The sequence below is a fragment of the Penicillium nucicola genome, assembly GCF_028828085.1.
Source record: "Penicillium nucicola strain IBT 29836 chromosome Unknown utg000003l, whole genome shotgun sequence".
Taxonomy (NCBI): Eukaryota; Fungi; Ascomycota; class Eurotiomycetes; order Eurotiales; family Aspergillaceae; genus Penicillium; species Penicillium nucicola.
In genome coordinates, this window is record NW_026643127.1 from 1380988 (window position 1) to 1403328 (window position 22341).

The window sequence follows — 22341 nt, forward strand, 5'->3', positions numbered from 1 at the left end:
CCTGTAAATAATAATGACGGCCTAATTAACGCGGAGGTGAACACGGCTATTAGATATATATATACACTTAGAGCAGCCATTTATTGAAATTATAGTTGAGTGTACACCTCGGTGTTTGGCATACCGAAGCAAAAAAACCGAAAAAGTCCGAGTCGGTTTGGGCGCACGGCAAACAGCCAAATTACTCGGAGCATCCGTCGAATCAGACTCGTCCAATAATTATTTAAACAGCCGAGTGCAACAATCTTTATTTTGTATATGTAATTCAGTCCCCGTCCTCGGTGATTTTCTTTACCCCAAACTTGTAAAATTGCCGAGGTCTCTCCGCCGTTAGTGCATATTTGAAGCTTCCCCCGCAACAATTGTCTACTGGGTTTATACTCTGCTTGTACAAACGCCTTCATATAATATTGGATCATGATGAACCGATCTCTTCTCCGCGCAGCAACGCGCTCAATCCAGGCAGGTCCTACCTCCGTGGCAGGCCGTCGATATGCCTCGTCCGCCGTCTTCAACTGGGAGGATCCTCTGCAGGCGGCAGAACTGTTCACAGAGGAAGAACTAGCCATCCAAGACACAGCGCGCCAATACTGCCAAGATAAGCTCATGCCACGAGTGCTGGGTATGTACCTTTCCTTCACGCTGCTCCTACATCGTAATCTGACGTCAGTGTTTTTCCAGAGGCCTACCGCAACGAGGACTATGACCGACGCATTCTGGAAGAAATGGGTGAGCTAGGTCTCCTCGGAGCATCAATTGAAGGATACGGCTGTGCCGGTGTCAGCACCGTAGCATCCGGCCTGATCACCAAGGAGGTGGAGCGCGTGGACTCAGGATACCGATCAGGCATGTCCGTGCAGAGCTCGCTCGCCATGACGGGCATCTACGAGTTCGGCACAGAAGAGCAGAAGGAACGCTTCCTCCCTGGCTTGGCCAAGGGCCAGCTGGCTGGCTGCTTCGGCCTGACAGAGCCCAATCACGGCTCCGACCCTGGATCTATGGAGACCGTGGCGCGCGAACACCCCACACAGAAGGGCATGTATTTGCTCTCCGGTAGCAAGACATGGATTACCAACTCGCCCATCTGTGACCTTGCCCTTGTGTGGGCTAAGCTCGAGTCTACAGGTAAGATTCGTGGATTCGTCGTTGAGCGCTCGCGTTGCCCGCCGGGTACGTTTGAGACTCCTGCTATCAAGAATAAGACCGCTCTCAGGGCTTCTATTACTGGTATGATCCAGATGGACGATTGCCCCGTGCCGGTGGAGAATATGTTCCCTGAGGTGGAGGGCCTGAAGGGTCCATTTACTTGTCTGAACAGTGCCCGATTGGGCATTGCCTTTGGCGCCATGGGCGCTTTGGAGGATTGCCTTGCCCGTGCGCGCGAGTACAGTCTTGAGCGCAAACAGTTCAAGGGCAACCCGCTGGCCAAGTACCAGCTTGTTCAGAAGAAGCTGACTGATGCTGCTACGGATGCTGCCTATGGTACTCTTGCTGCGGTGCAGGTCGCTCGCCTTAAAGATGCTGGCAAGGCTACGCCCGAGATGATCTCTATGGTCAAGCGTCAGAACTGTGATCGAGCCTTGGCTAACTCTAGAATGTATGTTCCTGTTCTTGACCCACCTGGGCAGCCTCCTTGATGATTGAGAACATTGCTGACCTTTATATTAGTCTACAAGAGATCTTTGGTGGAAATGCTGCCAGCGATGAATACCACATTGCCCGCCATGTGGCTAATCTGTTTGTGGTGCAGACATACGAGGGCCAGAGCGATATCCATGGTAAGTCCTGCAAGCCTGATGTGTTGGACAGAGACTAATGCAGAAATACAGCATTGATTCTAGGCCGTGCCATCACCGGTGTGCAGGCCTTTGTTTAGACACATCCCATACATCCCATACAAAAGAAACTATACGGTCTGATCTAAGCCGGGTTTTGGCGCCTCACCCGCACGTGACATCATCGAGGGGCAGATACCGTACGGTATCAGGATTACCATCCAACTTACTCCATGTATACAGTAGAAGATTCATTGGCTTACATTGTTTTTAATGAATAATTCAATCTCACCTGAATCTGACCCCAGTTCTGCCCTATTTTCAGAGGCTCAATCCATGAATCAGGAATTAAGTCCGTATTTCCGTACTCTTCTGCCTACTTCTACGCTGCATAGCCCAATTCGGATGATTCAGGATGTGTCATCTGGTGGCGGTATTGGTATTGTAAGGAGTCACACCCGCCCACTTTTCCCCCCTCTCAATCTTCTCTTCTTTCTCTTTCTTTTCCACACAAAGACGTAATCGTATGTCCTCCCCCTTCTCCTTCTTTTTCTACACTTCTAATCTTCGTCCAGTCTTCTTTTTCAGTTTACTTTCTCTTTGCTCGTCATGGCTCTCAAGCGCATTAACAAGGAACTCACTGACCTCGGACGGTAAGCCTTGCCCAAGAGATGACGATTTGCGATCTATGCAGAACTGACTTTATCTGCGTCTAGGGATCCCCCCTCATCCTGCTCCGCTGGTCCCGTCGGCGAGGACCTGGTATGAGATTCCCTTCTGGTGCTTGTTGGCGTTGGTGCTGTGGCGGGGCACGTGTGCCCGGCTGATCAGTGGCCTAATATCGATTCACATGAATATGGATAACTGACTAGGATTTTTGGCTCTAGTTCCACTGGCAAGCAACGATCATGGGTCCTGTAAGTTGTCTTCTCTTGCTCTCTGGGGACCCTGGGAGGGGGGAGGCCAACTGCCCCCCTCCCAACGTATCCAGAGGGATCAATTCTCAGCCGCACGGTACTAATGTCCTCTTTAGGGTGACTCCCCATACTCAGGCGGTGTCTTCTTCCTGTCCATTCACTTCCCTACCGACTATCCTTTCAAGCCTCCTAAAGTCAACTTCACCACCCGCATCTACCACCCCAACATCAACTCCAACGGCAGCATCTGTTTGGATATCTTGAGGGACCAATGGAGCCCCGCACTCACCATTTCCAAGGGTGAGCAACTATGCCTCTCTACATATGCGTTTTTCATCTAACATGCTGCAGTGTTGCTCTCCATCTGCTCGATGCTCACAGACCCCAACCCGGATGATCCTCTTGTTCCCGAAATTGCGCATGTCTACAAGACCGACCTCCGTCGCTACGAGGCAACAGCCCGCGAATGGACCCGCAAGTACGCTATTTGAGAATCTGAAACGACAATCAATATCATGTTTTCTTCGCTCCTCCATTCCCACCTTTCTCCTCGGCGCTTATGATCTCCCACTCGACCACACAATACCTCTCGATCTTTTTCCAACTCTGTCGCTCTGCATTTTCCCACTTCCCCGTTCCTGTGCCCCGCAACCATGTTAGAATCAGAACCCGCGAAAGTCTGGCGTCCCCGTGGTCGTAGAAACGTTTTTCTTCTTGCCCTATGACTTAATCCACTTCTATGTCCTCAAATTCCAATGCCTGTCTCTTCGTGATCGTGCTTGCTTGCTTTTCTTTTGCGTACGAGTTTGCGCGAATTGGGGGGTTTTCCGTTTCGTGTTGAGTTTTTGAGGGTTTCTGGGACCCAATGTCATACTCCAACGATCCTTACGACCAACATTTTCATTCCTGGCATCTTTCTTTCTCAAGGTTCCTTTCTGAGAATTCTCGTAAGGATGGATTGTACTTTCAGAACACTTCGACTTTTCTACGGTACTTCCCCGCGGGTTGGTTCGGTTGGGTTATGCGGTTCAACGGTGAAAGATGAATTTTGGAGTTTACTTGCAGTTGGCGACAATTTGGACTCAGTCATCGTGAAGTCTTGCGTATCCTGTGCTAGGTGGTAGCGGTCGTTATCTTTTCTACGAATAGCACAATCCAGGCAGGTCCCTTGATGTTGATTTATACCTACATTCTGACCGTAATCCCATCGTAGCATTGCTACTCAGTCTCGTACTCGACTAGTAGCCATTTTACGGCCACATTTGTATATAACCATAGATCCAGGCTGCTTAGATAGATCAAGTCAACCATCAAAATCAATGATATGCCTTGAGCTCCATGGGTTCGGCGGTAAAGGCGCCATGGCGCTCGTAGGGAACCCCCTGGGGTTTCGGCCCCAAAATAGTTAAGCCATAGAACGTTTCAGATCTTGACGCCGTCAATTAGCTCGGTTCTACACTGCCCCCATCTCTTCGGCTGCCTGCATCGTAGCGACAAATGATTGGCCATACTCGTCAAATTACCAAACATGACCAATGCGTTAATGCATGTCCATATCACCAAGTCCTTTTCAGCAGCCTATGCAGGGCTAGCGGCACCGACGCAAAATGGCCGGATAGCAAGAAGAGCTTAGGTATAAAAGGACGTTTTGCTTCTCTTCAAAGGTATATATGAATAATGATGAAGCGTTGATTTCCACTCGGAATACATTCCATGGATTTTTGAATTACTAAAAAGGGCCTTGCTCTATCTGTACCGAGCTCCCAAGACGATGAGCGGCAAACGATCATTCAGACCCCGGTTAAAAGGGCTCTTCAGGCGGAGTTCGTCCAAAGAGAACAACCCAGAAGACAATAATCGGTCGATGCCTACGAGCTCCCGGAATCAGAAATCAACTTCATCCATCGACAAGACCTTTGCTTCTTCTGATAAGACATCCCCCAAAGGAACGAAAAGCCTCACTCCCCAGGCTACAGAAGACAATACGGTTACTGAAAGCGAACCTGGTTCCCTCTGGGACAAAGCATATGACGCCTTGAGACAAGAACATCCTGATACGTGGGCCGCCTACGAGGGTCTTTTGTCTCGAGTACTCACCGAAGGTATGTACTGGGCAATAGCCATGCTTGCTTTTCAATAATGTTGATAACGCTATCTAGCACCGCAAAATTCGATATCGGACTCAGAATGTGAAGCAGATAGTAGCGATGTCAGAAACCAGATTCCCCAGCATGACGTGACAGCCCGTCGAGAGAAACTAAAACATATAGCTGAGCTGGGCCTCAACCACATTGAAGACGGGAGACTCAAATCGACAATCTTTGGAAAAGAGATGAGCCTGCAAGATACGGTGGGAAATTTCGCCCACGGTGTAGATTGGATCCAAGCCTATGCCAGAGATGCGCTCAAGGATGTTCCTTTTGCACCGGTTGCGATGGCAGGAATTTCAATATTGCTTGTTTTTCTGAGAAATCCAGCCGTCGTCGATGCTGATAATCAGGAGGGTCTCAGATATGTCAGCTCGCAAATCCGTTTCTATGCTGAGATGGAGCCGTATTTCCTCTCTCAGTCTATGACGGACAGTTTGAAGGATGAAATCATGAAGAGTTTGATAGACTTATACAAACTGGTGATCAACTTCCAAGTGCAAAGCGTGCTGAGGTTTTATAGCAGCTCGGGCAAGAGATACATCAAGGACGTCACCAAGTATGACAGCTGGGACGCTCAAGTGGAGTCAATCAAGAAGACAGAAAGTTCTCTGCATCAGAATGCCGGGAAGGCATTGAGTGGTGCGAGTCTACGACAACTTGAAAAGATCCAAGAGGAAAGTCGGAGATCACGCAAGACCTTGGAAACTATATCCAACCATGCCCAGGCAGTTGAAAAACATATGTCTGACGCCGAGTATCGACGATGCCTTGCAAATCTCAAGGCCACGAATCCCATTGACGACAAAGAACGAATTGAGGATGACAAAGGTGGTCTTCTCGAAGACTCATACCGCTGGGTACTCGAGAATGACCAGTTCAAAACCTGGAGGCATACTAGCCGTGGCCTTCTCTGGATCAAAGGAGACCCTGGCAAAGGCAAGACAATGTTGCTTTGCGGAATCATCAACGAATTACCCACGCAGGGCACCAACATCGCGTTCTTTTTCTTTCAAGAAAGTAACCAGGACATCAGCAATGCTACCGCGGTCTTACGGGGACTGATATCTATGCTTGTGAAGCAGCAACCCTCACTTCAGAGTCATGTTGGCGAAGGGCCCTTTGAAGGACAAAACGCCTGGTTTGCATTACGGAAAGTACTTATCGATATTCTCAAAGACCCGGTGTTGCAAGAGACCTACCTGGTTATCGACGCGCTTGACGAGTGTACAAGAGATCAGGATAAGCTTCTGAGGTTTCTAGTTGAAATCTCATCGAATTGGCACGTCAAGTGTCTAATCTCAAGTCGCAACTTGCCGAGTATTGAGAAAGACCTCCATGATGCAAAGCAAACACGATTGATTCTCGAAGACGAGAGCATTCGATTAGCTGCTGTTGATTCTTTCATTCAGCATAAGATCAATGCCCTAGCAAAAAGAAACGGTTACAGCCCCGAACTGCGACACAGGGTTCAAGATCACCTCGTTCTTAATGCAAATGGCACGTTTCTTTGGGTCGCCTTGGTTTGCAAGCAACTCGCGAAAATTGCAAAGAGACACGTTCTGGCAAAGCTGGAAGAATACCCTTCCGGCCTGAATGACCTTTACAAGCGAATGTTGGACCAAATCATTGAGTCGGAGGATGCTGAGATCTGTAAGACTCTTCTCGGCGTCGCCACGGCCGTTTACCGCCCTCTCACATTGGATGAGATACCGTCTTACATTCAATTGTCTGAAGATGAGGCAAATGATCTAGAAGACATCATAGGAAACTGTGGTTCTTTCTTGTCTCTGCGAGGACACACAATCTCGTTAGTTCACCAGTCAGCCAAAGACTTTTTCCTGCAAATGGAGTCTGATATGATATACCCTGATGGCGTTGATAATGTGCACTATAATATTTTCTCGAGATCTCTACAGACCATGGAATTGAACCTGCGACGTGATATCTACAGTATAAATGACCCCGGGTATCCAATTCAGGGGATCAAGAGGCCAGATCCAGACCCTTTGGCCGCAATCCGGTATGGGGTTGTCCACTGGGTTGAACATATGGACGCATGCTATTCCAGCCAAATTTTGAACAAAGACCTTCAAGATGGTGGCTCACTCGATCGTTTCCTACAGCGGAACTATCTTCATTGGCTAGAAGCCCTGAGCATTCTTGAAAGCATCACCGAAGGCATAGCATCCATACTCAAGCTTGAAAGCTTACTTCAGGTAAGTGACCATGCATAAGTTATACATAGGAAAAACTTTGTCATGCTGACCAGAATGGCGGAATAGAAAATTGGCGAGCCACAAGTTCTTTTGCACCGAGTCTCAGATGCCGCTCGATTCTTTCAGTACAACAAAGTCGCCATCGAGAGCAGTCCACTTCAGGTCTACAGTTCACCTCTTATTTTCAGCCCAATGCAAAGCATGACAAGAACTTGCTATCAAGCGCAAAGTCCAAGCTGGATTTTGAACACGCCAGAAGCAGAGAAGAGCTGGAGTACCTGTCTCCAAACCCTGGAGGGCCATACTCGGGATGTCACCTCAGTTGTCTGGTCACCAGATGGAAGCCAAATTGCATCTGCGTCCTGGGACAAGACTGTCAGAACCTGGAACCCCGTCACTGGTCATTGTGCGTTGACCTTCCAGGGAAGCAATGGAATGTCCAGCTCGATTGCCTGGTCACAGGGCCAGCTTGCGTTAGCCGATGACAAGACAATTAAGATCTGGAAAACTGGTACCGCCCAATGCAAACTTCTCAATGGGCATCGTTACAATGTCACATCAATTGCATGGCTGCAAGACGAATGCAAGCTCGTTTCAGCGTCTTCTGATGCGACCCTGAGAATCTGGGATACTACCACTGAACAGTGCGTGCAAGTCCTCGAAGGACACACCGCTCCGGTCATCTCGATAGCTCTATCACAAAATCAACTTGCTTCGGGTTCAGCTGGCGGAACTGTGAAAGTTTGGGAGCTAAACACTTATCACTGCATTTCAACCTTTGAGGGATATAACAAGCACCCTGGCTCACTTGTCTGGTCACCAGATGGCAGTCGACTCGCATCAGCAGCCATGGATCATAAAGTCACCATATGGAACTCGACCAGCCAATGCAACTTAATGCTCCAAAAGCATACCGATTCAGTTCGTTCATTAGCCTGGTCAAAAGATGGGAGCAGACTCGCGTCAGCATCCCGGGACAAGACTATCAATATTTGGGATACAAACACTGGTCAAAATGTATTCACCCTCGACGGGCACAATGATATAGTCAACTCAGTTTCCTGGTCATCAGACGGAAACCGACTCGCATCAGGAGCTCTATATGGAAAACTCATAATTTGGGATACAATCAGCGGCCAGGAATTGTCAACTTTCGAGGGACATACTGGAACAATTGAGTCACTTGCCTGGTCACCAAACGGAAGTCGACTTGCATCAGGGGCTTCAGATCACACCGTCAGGATCTGGGATACGTCTACCAATCTCCACGCCCAAATGGTAGAAAGAGGCCGTAAAATCCACTCGATTTGCTGGTCGCCAGAAGGAAGTCGACTTGCAACTGCATTCTCAAACAAGACGGTCAAAATCTGGGACCCGGAAACCAGCCAGTGTATATCAACGCTCGAGGTTGATAGCGGATTGGCCGTCTCAGTCGCTTGGTCACAAGATGGAAACCGACTCGCATCAGCGTGCTTTGGCGATATAGTCAATATCTGGGATCTGACGACCGAAAAGTGCATCTCAATGCCTCAAGACGAATCTTTTGATGTACTTGGCCTATATGGATTCAAACTTGACCAACTGCTCGGTATCATAATGCCGAGTGCCTTTGCCAAACCATCACCAAAGGAACATGGGTATGGATTGAATAATGATATGTCCTGGATAGCCCATGATGGGGTCAATATTCTTTGGCTACCACCTGAGTATCGACCCGCCAGTCATGAGCTGTTCGCCATGTCTGCGAGCACTGCGGCTATTGGTTGTTCATCGGGTCGTATCATCTTCCTCAAATTCTCGAACACTCATATGCCTTTGGGTCATTGTCACCGAGCATTGGTTCAAAATGAACAGGCATCGGAAACGGGTTTGACGTTGCTATAGTGAGGGAAGATGTATACAAAGCGTGAGAGACGTATTATAACGAGGGAGAGATATTATCATGAGGTTGATAGTACAAGCAGTTCTCCATAAGAAACAAAACCGTCTATATCTACAACTATATTCATATTTCCCTATCAAAATGCGTCTCACTTGACAGGAAACAAAGGTATCTTTGATTAAACCTGAGAGACTGGTCTATTCGTCAATTTTATCCATGAGTATCAGACTACACCACCAGCCAGCTCTACATCTACAGACATGAGAAGCAAAAATAGAGAAGCCAGGATAGGCACTATCATTATGCAAGCACTGCTTGCAAAGAAAACGAAACTAGACTAAGAGATAAATGAAACAGAAAGATAAGAATAGAAATAAGAATAAGAAATGGCAACTATCGCAAAGTTCCCTTCCTTTCCACCACGCATAAACTGAAACAAATAAATATATGTAAGACCTGCCCATCCATAACCAACGCCGTGTTCAAACAGAGAACCAAAAAGCATTTCGAGAAAAAAAAAAAAGGAACGAAACGAGAAAGAAATAAAATGTAAAATATCCGAAGAAAGATGAGTAACACGCCTTGCCCCCGAATTGAACCACTGCGAAACCAGAAATCAGATATTGGAAGACGAAGATAGAAATGGGCATTGATATTGTGCAGAGTTGAGTGCAATGCGCAAAGAAACCAAAAGATGAGGAAATATTGCAAATTGCAAGCGACCAGATATGAATCTAGATCATTTCTGCAGTGGATTCGTTTACTCCGATCTGCCCTGGGTGACCTTCGCCGCCTGAATGGCAGACATCTTCTGCGTCCAGGCCTGGCTAGGCTGGGGCTTCTTGACGGTGCGGAGGTCATCAGTTGAGAAGCCGGAGATACGCATGTTGTAGTTGCGCTCCAGGACAAGTTGGATGTCACGTAGTTCGAGGGTGGAGGAGGGACGGAGTTTGGCCAGGCGGCAGGCTTGGGTGATCACGTCGTCGACAAAGTCGTCGGCCATTTGGAGGATGAACTAGCGTTTGAGTGAGTCAGTTTTGGGGGACATTTTGGTTTTAAACTTCACTTTCGATTTTTTTTTTCGCGATACTTTGGATTTGGGGGTTAATGTTTGATACTGGTTGCGTAACGTACCTCTTCCGCGTCAGGAGTGAGCATTTCACCTTCGCCGCCGCCGGTGACTTGGCGTACGAGGATATCGAGCATCTTCTTGCTCAGCACGCGCTGGCCTTCGCCTTCGAGGACGTAACCGGGGTGCTTTTGGATTGCTGGCTGGCCCATCATACCCATGGTGCTGTGGCTGGGGCCACCTGAGAGGGAAGGACGTGAGGCGGGCATTGAGACGGGTTCGGGGGTGGAGACGTTGAGATTCTTAGGAATTGCCATGTTGATGTTGCGAGAGGTGGCTTCGGTTGAGCGATTGGCGAGGTATCCCTGGGGATGAGCCTGGTTGGCCTGGGCCTGGGCTTGCTGGTTCAAGGTGTTTTGTTGTTGAGGGGTAGGGTTGGTGTAGGTCTGCGCGGCTTGTGAGATCGCAGCTTGGTGAGACAGGGGACGTGGCGGGCCTTGGTTCACCTGTTGGGGAGGCACAGTTGGCGTTGGAGTTGAGCCGTCCGGATTGGGGGTTTGGCTGAAAGTTACCTGTGCTCCTGGAGTTCCTTGCTGAGATGGGGGTTGCGGACGCTGGGCCTGAGGTTGCGGCGCACTAATTGGGACGGGGGTATTTCCTGCGGATTGGGGTGCTGGTGTTTGTCCGGGTTGCATGGCCGAGGGAGACATCGCGGTTTGTCCAGCCTGACTACGTGCCGCATTCACAGCAGAATTGATCGTGTGGGGTGCTGGGGTAGGAGCCTGACCGGATTGCATATTGTTTCCTGCGTTACCTCCTTGAGCATTTTGGACAGCCTGAGTCGCTACTGGAGGAGCTGCTCCAGCGGCTTGCGTCTGAGGTGCCTGTGATACTGCCTGTTGTCCTGCCTGATTCATGGTCTGACTCTGGGGATTTTGCTGTGCCTGAATCTTGAAGCTTTCCTGCTGTTCCTTGAACTTGTTGAGGAACTCACTACCCTCGCGGAACAGCTTTTCGGCCGCCAGCTGTCTGTTTTTGAATTCTTGAATCTCCTCCTGGTTCATATTTCCTTGCGCCTGTCTCTGAGAATACGATGATCGAAGTTCAGCAATTCGCGCGCGCCCAACCTGCTGCTTTTGCAAAGCAATACCATATCGCAACCGAGCCTCCGGAATCCAGGTCTGTACCTGCTCCGGTGTCACGTTTGGGGGCAGGAAAAAGTTCAGCGAGCTGACCTGCGCCTGAATCTGGGGAAGCAACTGATTAAGCGACTGCGGGTTATTAGGCTGGGTACGCTGCCCCGGTTGCGCCTGTGCCCCCTGAGGTCCCTGACTTGCTTGCTGCGGCGGCTGCTGTCCCTGCTGCGCGGCCACCTGAGCCTGCTGGTGCTGTTGCATGGCCTGCTGTCGGTTCGCCTGGAACATTCGCATCCCCTTCATCAAGTTCTGCGACAACTGCGACAACTTTGTGTGAGCCTGCTGATACTCGTGGCTGTTCGGATCGCGCGTATTAAGCAAGTCCCACAGACTGCGCACCAGCGCCGTGTGCTGCGCCTTCTGCGAGTCATTCAGGTGTGGCAGCTTTTGCACTTGATCGGTTCGAATGAGGTTTGAGTGTTGCGGTTGTTGTGGTGCCGCCATGGGCTGTCCAGGTTGCCCCTGAGACCCGTCCATGTTCGCGATGAAGTTCCGGCTTCGATCCGGAGGACTGAAAGGGCACGAGGAACCCAACGATCTCGATGACGTGTGGTCCGATAAAAAAACGCCCAACGGAGATATCTGCAGCCGGCAATAAAAAGTGAGAGCAAGGAAGCTATGGAATGTTAAAAGAGATGTTGGAGCGAGTGAGCCGAAAAGATTGAAGCTTGTTGGCTGGATGCAACTTTGAGGCGGAGGTGAGGTTGACCGCCGGGCAGGATTGGTCTTGGCATCCTGTTTCATTGGAATTGGACGATGTCGCCCACGATTATCACTGCCTACATATGCCTTATGGCCGTTGCCTTGATGTTTAAAAGACTGCCATTGATTGTACTGCTGCCTAAAGATGTCGCGTGCTCATTGTAATCATATAGAAAGGGCTGCTATAAATCCTACCACTGTCTATTGATGCCACAAGTTTATGCTCTTCATATTGAGGGCTGCTATAAATTCTAGCGCTGCCTCACTATGCTGCATGTTCGTCGTCATAATATTTAAAGGGGCCCTACATTTTTCTGAAAGAGATCTATGGGATGTACTTGAAATGAATTTAGGACCTGTGCACATCACGACGAGGTAGCTTGATTGCTAGGTAGGATGGAGACAGTTACCTATGTAGATCTTGATAATTGTCATAATACATAAAACGGCATGGGTATTTGTGCCGGACATTGGCACATTGTGGACACAATCGTCATTGTCGTGTAATACAATGACTATCTGATATCGACTGAGACCAATTGATCTCCAGACGAACAGAGCGTCGTCATTATGAGCAAGTAGGACTCAAGATATTCTGGCTGTCATGGAGATTCACTGCATTTGTTGTGAATCATGGCATTTGGGGATTGGCCTGCCGGGTATAGATTTCGTTTGACCCCCCCCCTAGATCCCTAGTACCATAGGACATAGGACCATAGTCTAGGGGGCATTGGAGCTGAAGGGGAACACTAGAAACATGCGAGGAGCCACAAATAGGGCTCTGATCAGAAGCATGGAGTCCAGTCAAAAGGCGCTGGTACCGGCGATGCATGACTGGTGTTTGATGGGTAAGAACGTAGCCTCTGCCAGTTGAAAGCAGGTCCTTTGATCAATGTCACCAGGAGGAAGAGACTCTAGAGACCATGTAAAGCTCAACCGAGCAAACCTCCCAAATCTTGATCCATGCCTGCAACTCGTTGCTCTAGCGTTCGTTTCCTCCGCTCCAAGTCTCGGATTTCAGCCATCTCGCGCTCAATGTCTTCGTCCGTGACATGTGGGACTTCCGGCTGTGTAGCAGACGCAAGCATAGAGTCATCTTGATCATCCCCATAAGAATGTCTCATTTGATCCAGCTCCGCTGTGTTAGCTGCGACACGGTCTTCCAGCTGAGCTATAGACTCGGTAACAAGCTCATGACGATAGCGGAGGTTGGAGATCTTTTCTTGTGCTCCAGCAACGGGGCTTTGAATTTGTTAGACTAGGATGATTTGCACTGTTGGAGTCCCCATACTCACTAGACATTGCACAGGATCTCAGCGCCTCTAAGGAGAACTTCAATGTTGACCTCCCCGCGGGGTCCTCGGGTTGAGGTGCCTGCTGATCGCTTGATCTCTTCCATCATATCATGCCCAAGAACTTTCGCTACTGCAGATTGGTTGCGGTTGTTTCGCGCTGAATAGATTCGGCTGGCCATGGACTCGTTTTCAGGCTCGGCGGGGAACATGGTCCCGCGTCGTGCGGCGCGTTTATGCCCGGGAGCCTTGGAGGCTGGGTCAACCTGGAAGAGAGCTCGCTCATGGGCTTCTGTATCTCGAATCAGGGCTGTGATATCGTGGGACCCTAATAGCGCAGTGGTGAAAATCCGCGGGGGAGGGAACCTAGACGTTTGCGTTAGCCTACGCAGCATGAAGGAGGACAAAGGGACTCACGGTAAATCGGCAATAGCATTGGAAGATAGTGTGATCTGCTCTAAGTGGGAACTAAGGAGGGACATAGTTGCGGTATTTGAGCCCTAAACTGTGAAGAGTTGCGTGAAGTGAATGTTCTTCTTGCGCCGTTGTTTACTCCGAGCTGCAAAGTTGCCTCAGGCAGAACATTCAGAATCCGCCTGTTCATCAGCTGCAACACCGAAATTGAGGCCTGGAAAGTGTTTTCTAAAGGGATTTCAGCTCTGCGTGTTGTCAGAAGGTTTCTTTCATAATCTCATCCTTGTGTTCTCGCAGCTTCTGTCACGAGAGTGCACTGCGGCGACACGGCCAGTAAGCTCCCCCTGACTAAGCTGCTCGTCTGGTCTCTTGCGCCCGTCCATCCCATCTTGACATCACATCACCCATCCACTTCATCTATCTGTCCGCACAGGCTTTTCCTCATCACATTCGTGTTATTGGCAGTTAGGATCTCTCGGGTTTGCTTTCTGCTTCCTGTCTTTATACTTTGCTCGCCCTTCCCCCTACTTCTTCCGATAGCTTGGTGGCTGCTCACCTGAGCTCGACAGCTTGAGAAAGATGCCGGCCGAAAGGCGTTCTTTGCGATCAAACAATAAATCTGACACCTCTTCATCTGCTAACGGTGAAAAGGCTCGCTCAAACTCCCAGAGCTCGAGTGCGAAAGACAAGGCCGCGCCTACCACCCGCGCAGCCGCTAACAAGGCCAAGTCAGCTCCAGCCAAGAAAGACGCAAAGGGCGCATCAAACAGCGATATGGGGGAGAAAGACTCGCATACGAACGGATCGAAGTCAACCGAGAATGGTGTGAATGGTTCTGAGGATGTTGAGATGGGAGAGGGTACGGCAGGTGCGCCTACATCCGCATTCAACGCCAACAAGGACCGCAAAGGTGACGAGAAGATGACCGTAGTAGTGCCCCCGACCAAGGGTTCCAAATCCGGCAAGGATAAAGAAGAAGACGTGGCGATGGAAGGAGCAGAGGATGATGCTGAGAAGGAGCCTGAGGTCGACCCAACGACCAAGGCCATTCAAGGTTTGTCAATTTCTCTTCTGGATCAGAAAACAAAGAATCAATTGCTAACGAACAACCTTGAATTTTTGTCATTGAACTAGACATCAAGACGAACTTCACTTTACTCGAGCGAGCCGTTGCCCATTTCGACCCCAGATTTACCCTTCGTGTCCTGCGGTCCATATCGTCGATGCGGAAACACATCACCCCCGAGGTCCTCGCCGAAGTTATTGTCGACACCTACACCTCTTCCAATTCGACAGCCTTATTCTTGTTGGAAGCTCTCGGCAAGTCCGATGCTTTCGAGAATGCCCCGGCTAGCTCGCAGATGGAGGTGGATTCGGAGAAGGCCAAGGCAGCCCCCAAGGAGACTCTTGCCGAGGTGGACGCCTACTTATCCATCTTGGTTCAGATCTATCTCTTCGACAAGCGGGAGATCCAGAAAGGAGCTCAATTCTCAACAGACTTGATTGAGCGCCTGCGTGCACTCAACCGCCGTACGCTGGATTCCCTCGCTGCCCGCGTGTATTTCTACTACTCCCTCTTCTACGAACAAATTGCTCCGCTCCCTCCTTCTCCCGCAGCGGCTGTTACCACTATCCGTCAATCGTTGTTGGCTGCTTTGCGTACAGCTGTGCTTCGGAAAGATGTCGACACACAGGCTACTGTGATGACACTTTTGCTTCGCAACTATCTGTCAACGTCTCACATCTCACAGGCAGATCTTCTGATTTCCCACAACCCATTCCCTGTCGCCGCTTCCAGCAACCAGATCGCTCGGTATATGTTTTACCTCGGCCGCATTCGTGCCATTCAATTGCAATACACAGAGGCCCACAGTCATCTGATTGGCGCTACCCGCAAGTCACCTGCCAGCCCTGTTGCCCGCGGTTTCTATCAGGCCTCTCACAAGCTGTTGGTAGTCGTTGAGCTGTTGATGGGCGATATTCCAGATCGTTCTGTCTTCCGCCAACCGGCTTTGGAGCAGGCCATGCACCCTTACCTTCTGCTTTCTCAAGCAGTCGGTGCAGGTGACCTAGATGGATTCTTGACCATTGTCAACACTCACAGTGAGACTTTCCGCAAGGATGGCACATACACCCTGATTTTGCGCCTCAGACAGAATGTCATCAAGACCGGTATTCGTATGATGTCGTTGTCTTACTCCCGTATCTCTTTGCGGGATATCTGTCTTCGTCTTGGACTTGACAGCGAAGAGTCTGCCGAGTACATTGTCGCCAAGGCTATCCGGGACGGTGTGATTGAAGCCACTCTTGATCACGAGCACGGTTTCATGAAGAGCAAGGAGGTTGGTGATATCTACGCCACCAGAGAGCCTGGTGAAGCGTTCCACGAGCGTATCCGTGCTTGTCTCGCTCTTCATGATGAAAGTGTCAAGGTATGTTTTTTTGAGTCTCTATCCACGTTGTTTTTGTGGCTTGTCTAACAACCCGTATGATTACAGGCTATGCGTTTCCCCATGAACCAGCACCGTCTGGAACTCAAGAGTGCCCAAGAAGCCCGCGAGCGGGAGCGGGAACTCGCCAAGGAGATCCAGGAGGGTGACATGGACGATGAAGATGCCGGTGGCGATTTCGATGCCATGTAAAGGGGAGTGTGGATGTTTCCATAATCGATACAGCATTTTTTCCCTTCCACACTGGCCCCATCACGGGGTACTCACCTCGTAGTGGCCTCTTTCAACATGTGTGTTAATTCTGCGATTTTGCTTTGGACTTTATTCGGACGTGTACGAGGGTGGATGTGCAGGACTAAGATGGCCGGCGCAATCTGTGTCACTTATTCCGGAAAGATTTGTGCCTCGGATGCTGCTTTTGCCAAGTATGTAGAGTCTGAAATGCTAGAATTCTGTGTATTTTCGGGATCCTATCTTATTCTAAGCAACGAGTGACCCTGTAGACCTATTTGCGGACAAATATCCTGACATCGGGGATATCTGTAGGCGTTGAGCTGCACCGGGGTCCGTGCCGTCCCGAGAGCTCGAAATCTTCCCGTCCAAGATTGTTCCTGTCTTCATACTCCGCAAACACCTTGCATCAACTTCGATTCCTGGGATTGGGCTCCCATGTTTCTAATTTGAAATATTTCATTCTTTTATAATTGACCTTCCAGCATGGGAGCTCGTACCGTATCGGCCTCTGGGCTGATCCTCTCATCACGACCGACCGCGACCTCCGTTTGCACCAAATGCCTCCGCGATGACCTTCGTTTAACGCAAATTGCTTTTCAGTCACGAAAGTATCACCCTACCCGCCGGAGAGATGCCTCGCCGTTCGGTGCTGCCATGTCGGCGGCCCAGACCATCTTGAAGGGCATGCCGAAGGCGCCTGCAGGCGTCTCGGTCGATCCGTTGAGAATTGTTGGGAAAGAGCTCAAGTTCCTCACGAAGAATATCCGACAATTGCTTGGCTCTGGCCACCCGGCGCTTGACAAGGTCGCCAAATACTACACTCACAGCGAGGGCAAGCACATGCGGCCTTTGCTGGTCCTCCTCATGTCCCAGGCTACAGCCCTGGACCCGCGCAAGCACCACACCTACTCCGATAAACCCGCTACCGTCGATGACTCCTTCACCGCACAGACGATCCTCGATGATGCCAACCCAGAGATGAACCCGCTCGTGTCCAAATCCGCCGAGAGCAAATATGACTTTTTGGGAGACGAGAACATCCTGCCTTCACAGCGACGCCTGGCCGAGATCACAGAGTTGATCCACACAGCCTCCCTCTTGCACGACGATGTCATCGATAATGCGGTGACACGCCGCGCCAACAGTTCCGCGAACCTGGCGTTCGGAAACAAGATGGCCGTGCTGGCGGGTGATTTCCTGCTTGGGCGTGCTTCGGTGGCGCTCGCTCGTCTCCGTGACCCCGAGGTGACAGAGTTGATGGCTACTGTAATTGCTAATCTGGTCGAGGGCGAGTTCATGCAGTTGAAGAACACAGCGCAAGACGAATCAAAGCCCGTTTACACCGACGAGACCCTTTCCTACTACCTTCAGAAGACCTATCTGAAGACTGCCAGTCTTATCAGCAAGTCATGTCGCTCCGCTGCGGTCTTAGGCCGCAGTGCGCCCGAGGTCATTGAGGCTTCGTACGCTTACGGCCGCAACTTGGGATTGGCTTTCCAGCTTGTGGATGATATGCTGGATTACACTGTTACTGAGGCGGAGATGGGCAAGCCAGTTGGTGCGGACTTGGAATTGGGTCTGGCCACTGCACCGCTCTTGTTCGCATGGAAGAGCAACCCCGAACTTGGTCCTCTCGTTGGACGCAAGTTCCGCCAGGAGGGTGATGTGCAACGTGTAAGTGATTCATGTCCAGTCTTTCCGCCACACAGAATACTGACTATCATACTAGGCCCGTGAGATCGTCTACCGCAGCGATGGTGTTGAGCAGACTCGTGTTCTGGCCCAGGAATACGCTGACAAGGCTATTGCTGCCATCAGTGACTTCCCTGATAGCGATGCCAAAACTGGTCTGATTGAGATGTGCGAGAAGACCATGAACCGGAGAAAGTAGAGGGAACCAGTCCCATGTAAACATATGTCCTTTTTCTGTTCTCAGCTCTGCCCATGTTGGTTGTTCAGGTCATTGTCTTTTTTATGCCTGTGTACACTTATATATATTAGATGGTTGGATACATACAATTTTTGAATCTTTACCAATGCATGCATGTTCTTCTCCCTGACATCTTATGGTTCCCATTGATATCGTACTGATCAGGGCTTTACTACTGGCTCGGTGCCCCGGGGTTGAGGGTCATCGTAATTCACAACCTTGAGGATAACCCAAGGCCAAGACTTGATCGAAATGATTCTCTACCAAAATTGGCCCTAGAAAGCCCCCAACTGACTTGAGGCATGGACAGTTTCAAGTTCCTGACAGCTGGTCGGATCACGCGGGGTACTAACGTCCACAGAAGAGCCTTGTATGTAATGTCAATACGATATAAATACGCACTTTACCCATATGAAATCTAGTATCATAGATGAAATACCAGGACCATACGTGTAATGCCGTACCCAGAACCTCCGTCATCCCGTGCAAGCTGCGACTCCACTTGCTCCAACTTATCTCTCTTTGTCTTCATCTCTCACGCTACTTCGCTGTCTCGCTGCCTCTCTATCTCACTCGTTTACCTTGGAGCCGGTCTCTGCAGTTGTTCCTTGTCTCTTCGCTGTTGGAGGTAGCACTCCCAAATTATGGAGCTTTCGATCCTCCCGCATTGATCGACTGGTTCCCGATGGGTTCGCTTGGTAGCTTTCTCTTTATTTACGCCCTCGGTGGAATCACCTTCATTCCACTCATTTTGTCCTTAATCCTCCTCTACGCCTATCTCACACTTCCAACCGTCTCGAAAGCGCAGCAATCATGCGCGAAAGCGACCGATCCCGTCCACCAGCCTGCCGATGACGACTATAGTCTCAAATCCGGCACCGACCAGCTCGCCGAGAAATTCCACCGCACGCATGAGTCCGATGTCGCTGCCGGGTATTTTGCCGTTTGTCGTGAATATGTTCCTGGGGGCGTGAATGGGAAACCGCCGGAAAGGACGACGCCCGCGGGCGAGGTCGTTGCGACTGAAAGTCCCAGCGTCTATCAGGCTATGTACCGGAGTTTGTTCGATCGTAAACAAACACCTAGTATTGAGCCCGCGAAGTCGAATGGAAAGACCACTAAGCGGGCACGGAATGTCTTTTACATTGTTCTGCGGTATGTGTTGCTGGGTTGTGTGCGAGTTGCCGTGTAAGCGCCGGTTGCTGACGATCAATGCTGTCTTCCAGACATGGCCATTTGATGCTGTATGATGATGCCAATCAGGTTGAAGTTCGTTATGTCATCTCTCTCGCTCACCATGACGTCTCAATATATGGCGGAGAAGGGGATATCCCAGAAGGAGAGCTGTGGCTCAAGAGAAATGCCATCTGTCTCTCCCGGCGACTGGATTCGCTTGGTGACCTGGGAGGGCCGACCCCGCCATTTTATCTTTTCTCTGAGAATCTGTCGGAGAAGGAGGACTTTTATATCGTCATGTTGCGGAACCAGAACCGGCTATGGGACTCCGCTGATCGCCCGCCGAAACACCAAGAGTTCGATGTCAAACATATTGTTACACTGGTACAAAGGCTGCATTCCTCCGAAGAGCAATTACAGACACGCTGGATCAATGCATTCCTTGGCAGGTTGTTCCTTGCGCTATACCGGACGCCTCAATTGGAGGAGTTTGTGCGCAGCAAGATCGTAAAGAAGATCTCCCGTGTTAACAAACCCAACTTTATCAGCAAGGTGGGCTTACAGCGAATCGATATGGGGGAAGGGGCGCCGTTCATCACCAATCCAAGATTGAAAGATCTGACTGTTGATGGGAACTGCTGCATAGAGGCAGACCTCCAGTACACTGGAAATTTCCGACTCGAAATTTCAGCCACCGTGCGCATCGACTTGGGTCCTCGTTTCAAGGCAAGGGAAGTCGACATTGTTCTTGCAGTCGTTTTAAAGAAGCTAGAAGGCCACTTGTTGGTACGCTTCAAACCTCCACCCAGTAATCGAATCTGGATGTCATTCGAGACCATGCCCAAGATGGAGATGGACATTGAGCCTATTGTCAGCTCCAAACAAATCACATACAGTCTCATTCTACGCACGATTGAAAGCAAGATCCGCGAGGTGGTGGCAGAGAGTATTGTCTTACCTTTCTGGGATGATGTACCCTTCCACGATACTTTAGGTCAAGCTTTCCGTGGTGGTCTCTGGCAGCGGGATGATCCAGACTCGAATGACCAGGTAGATATACCCGATGAATCTGGTGAATCCCCGGCCACCCCCAAGAGTGTCGGTAGCGATCCTATTGAGGTCCTCAAGTCCAAGGATGATCGTACAATGAGTATGCCTGTCCTTTCCGAGTCCATAAAGACCAAGAAAAAATCACGCAATGGCCCCAAGTCGTCTCAGCCAGACCTGCGGACAAACAGCTCAAGTGCAATTTCCACTAGCATTGAGAGATCAGAAAACACACCCTTACCCCGAGCAATCCGGTCGCAGACTTTCTCTAATGCTGCAGACCCTGTGGTCACAGCAGACAATGCCAAAGTTGACAAAGTCGTCACTGAGAATCAAGGAGATGAGAAGAGCCATGCAACCAGCGCTATGATCGAGATATCAAGCCGCTCCCCGCCCACATCACCCAACCGAACCCCGGGAAGCTCCCCACCTACCGGGGGCATCACAGTGCCAGAAAGTGCAGTCCATAGCCGCGAGTCATCGATCGCAGAGTCTATTGACAGCTTCAACTTCCGAAATGACAGTGGCCTGCAAAGACCTTCTGCCACTCGAATGGAGAGTAACTCTTTCTCTAGTATGAGAAGCTCCCGAGATAGCTCTACTACGTCACTCACCAGCGACAAGGCTCGCCGACGTAGCACGATCGAAACCATCACCAAGTCCTTTGCACGCACATCATCTGATGACAAGCCTAATGGGTCCATGACAATTGGGTCAGCCACTGCTGCCGCAAAGAAATGGAGTTGGAGTGTGTTCGGCAAAGGCGACCCGAACATGGGCCAAGAATCCTCTCCGGCTTCTACAAATACACTTGACCAACCCATTGGGCGTGGACATCCTCACCCACCAGCTGGGTCTCCATTACCTCGACCCGACAAGTATGCCTTGAAGAGAAACCCTACCAACTTGCCCAAGCGGAAACCTGTGGGGACAAATTCGGAGTTTGAGCGCCCAAAAACGGGAGACTCACAAGCACCACCATCACCCCTACATCACAGAAAGCCAATGCGTCCTGGGCTGCATACCAATGAAAGCACCGATGAGCTGCTTGTTGTGGAGGCAATCCAAGACTCTGAACCCAACAGCCCGGCCCCTGGTGATTTGGACTCGGATCTGAGTCTAAAGAAAACCACTCCTGTTGACAGCGAGACTTCCTCAAGGACTGGAAATTCTTCATTCAACCACGAGACAGAGGAGGCTTCTGACGACGCCCCTGATGCGGAATTCCCAGGCTCTGTTGATCAGACGCCTTCAACTCTTGCCAGCACCGAGGCCCTGCGATCTGAAAGACTGGAAGTGCCTGCATCATGATGGTTGTTGTTGTTGTTGTTGTTGTTGCTTTTGTTCAGATAACACAGGAAAATGGAGGATAGTCTATTTTCTGGACTTTCTTCTGCCTTGTGGAAATCTCATGGGAATGGGTCCATGCTGAGCTTGTTATCCCTGCATGTAACCACTTACTAGCATAGAGTAGTGCAAGTGCCAGTCAAATAGCTAGCTCTCTTGTGTCATTAGGCGACCCAGACATCCAATATAGTGTTGACTATCGAAGCCCTTGAAAGTAGACTGTAGCATTTGTGAGAGTTGAAAGAATATAGTCTACTACAATAATGACTAATTCCTGCTGCCTAACCTGAAGTATATGCCTGACGCGTATGCTAGAAAGCACAGCCTCTTCGCAAGGGATAGAACTTACAAAGTTGGATGCTTCATAGTGTCTCGCCCAACCCGCATCGGCTTAGGCGTCGCCAAGACTCCCGACAGGCGCCAACTTTCCCGTTCCCCATCAACGTCATTGTTCGAACTCCCACGTGTGTCTTTTGGTGCTTCGCCAATTTCTCTTGACATTGAGCTTTGGATAGTTTAATTCTTCCGGCGCAAGCTCACTCAA

General features: G+C 50.1%; 8 protein-coding genes across 8 annotated transcripts; 6 read left to right on the forward strand and 2 right to left on the reverse strand.

The window, feature by feature from the left end:
• Positions 1 to 417: 417 nt before the first annotated feature.
• On the forward strand, positions 418 to 1876 carry N7511_004090 (acyl-CoA dehydrogenase; the record flags this gene model as incomplete). Its single annotated transcript, XM_057126515.1, has 4 exons — positions 418 to 622; positions 682 to 1597; positions 1669 to 1778; positions 1830 to 1876. 4 exons carry the CDS (start codon positions 418 to 420, stop codon positions 1874 to 1876), a joined length of 1278 nt encoding a protein of 425 aa, XP_056985405.1.
• Positions 1877 to 2384: 508 nt separating this feature from the next.
• On the forward strand, positions 2385 to 3183 carry N7511_004091 (putative ubiquitin conjugating enzyme (UbcD); the record flags this gene model as incomplete). Its single annotated transcript, XM_057126516.1, has 5 exons — positions 2385 to 2428; positions 2492 to 2537; positions 2663 to 2692; positions 2809 to 2992; positions 3044 to 3183. The coding sequence occupies 5 exons, from the start codon at positions 2385 to 2387 to the stop codon at positions 3181 to 3183; spliced, it is 444 nt and encodes a 147-aa protein (XP_056985406.1).
• A 1373-nt stretch (positions 3184 to 4556) lies between these two features.
• On the forward strand, positions 4557 to 8942 carry N7511_004092 (uncharacterized protein; the record flags this gene model as incomplete). Its single annotated transcript, XM_057126517.1, has 3 exons — positions 4557 to 4794; positions 4852 to 7058; positions 7125 to 8942. The coding sequence occupies 3 exons, from the start codon at positions 4557 to 4559 to the stop codon at positions 8940 to 8942; spliced, it is 4263 nt and encodes a 1420-aa protein (XP_056985407.1).
• Positions 8943 to 9700: 758 nt separating this feature from the next.
• N7511_004093 (putative transcription initiation factor TFIID subunit 12) lies at positions 9701 to 11682 on the reverse strand (the record flags this gene model as incomplete). The annotated part of the gene is made up of 2 exons (XM_057126518.1): positions 9701 to 9955; positions 10075 to 11682. The coding sequence occupies 2 exons, from the start codon at positions 11680 to 11682 to the stop codon at positions 9701 to 9703; spliced, it is 1863 nt and encodes a 620-aa protein (XP_056985408.1).
• Positions 11683 to 12839: 1157 nt separating this feature from the next.
• Positions 12840 to 13681, reverse strand: N7511_004094 (uncharacterized protein; the record flags this gene model as incomplete). Its single annotated transcript, XM_057126519.1, has 3 exons — positions 12840 to 13149; positions 13203 to 13565; positions 13617 to 13681. The coding sequence occupies 3 exons, from the start codon at positions 13679 to 13681 to the stop codon at positions 12840 to 12842; spliced, it is 738 nt and encodes a 245-aa protein (XP_056985409.1).
• Positions 13682 to 14192: 511 nt separating this feature from the next.
• N7511_004095 (proteasome regulatory particle lid subunit RPN3) lies at positions 14193 to 16255 on the forward strand (the record flags this gene model as incomplete). The annotated part of the gene is made up of 3 exons (XM_057126520.1): positions 14193 to 14667; positions 14748 to 16045; positions 16112 to 16255. 3 exons carry the CDS (start codon positions 14193 to 14195, stop codon positions 16253 to 16255), a joined length of 1917 nt encoding a protein of 638 aa, XP_056985410.1.
• A 525-nt stretch (positions 16256 to 16780) lies between these two features.
• On the forward strand, positions 16781 to 18188 carry N7511_004096 (trans-hexaprenyltranstransferase; the record flags this gene model as incomplete). Its single annotated transcript, XM_057126521.1, has 2 exons — positions 16781 to 17971; positions 18027 to 18188. The coding sequence occupies 2 exons, from the start codon at positions 16781 to 16783 to the stop codon at positions 18186 to 18188; spliced, it is 1353 nt and encodes a 450-aa protein (XP_056985411.1).
• Positions 18189 to 18912: 724 nt separating this feature from the next.
• N7511_004097 (uncharacterized protein) lies at positions 18913 to 21761 on the forward strand (the record flags this gene model as incomplete). The annotated part of the gene is made up of 2 exons (XM_057126522.1): positions 18913 to 19382; positions 19454 to 21761. 2 exons carry the CDS (start codon positions 18913 to 18915, stop codon positions 21759 to 21761), a joined length of 2778 nt encoding a protein of 925 aa, XP_056985412.1.
• Between the last annotated feature and the right edge of the window lie 580 nt (positions 21762 to 22341).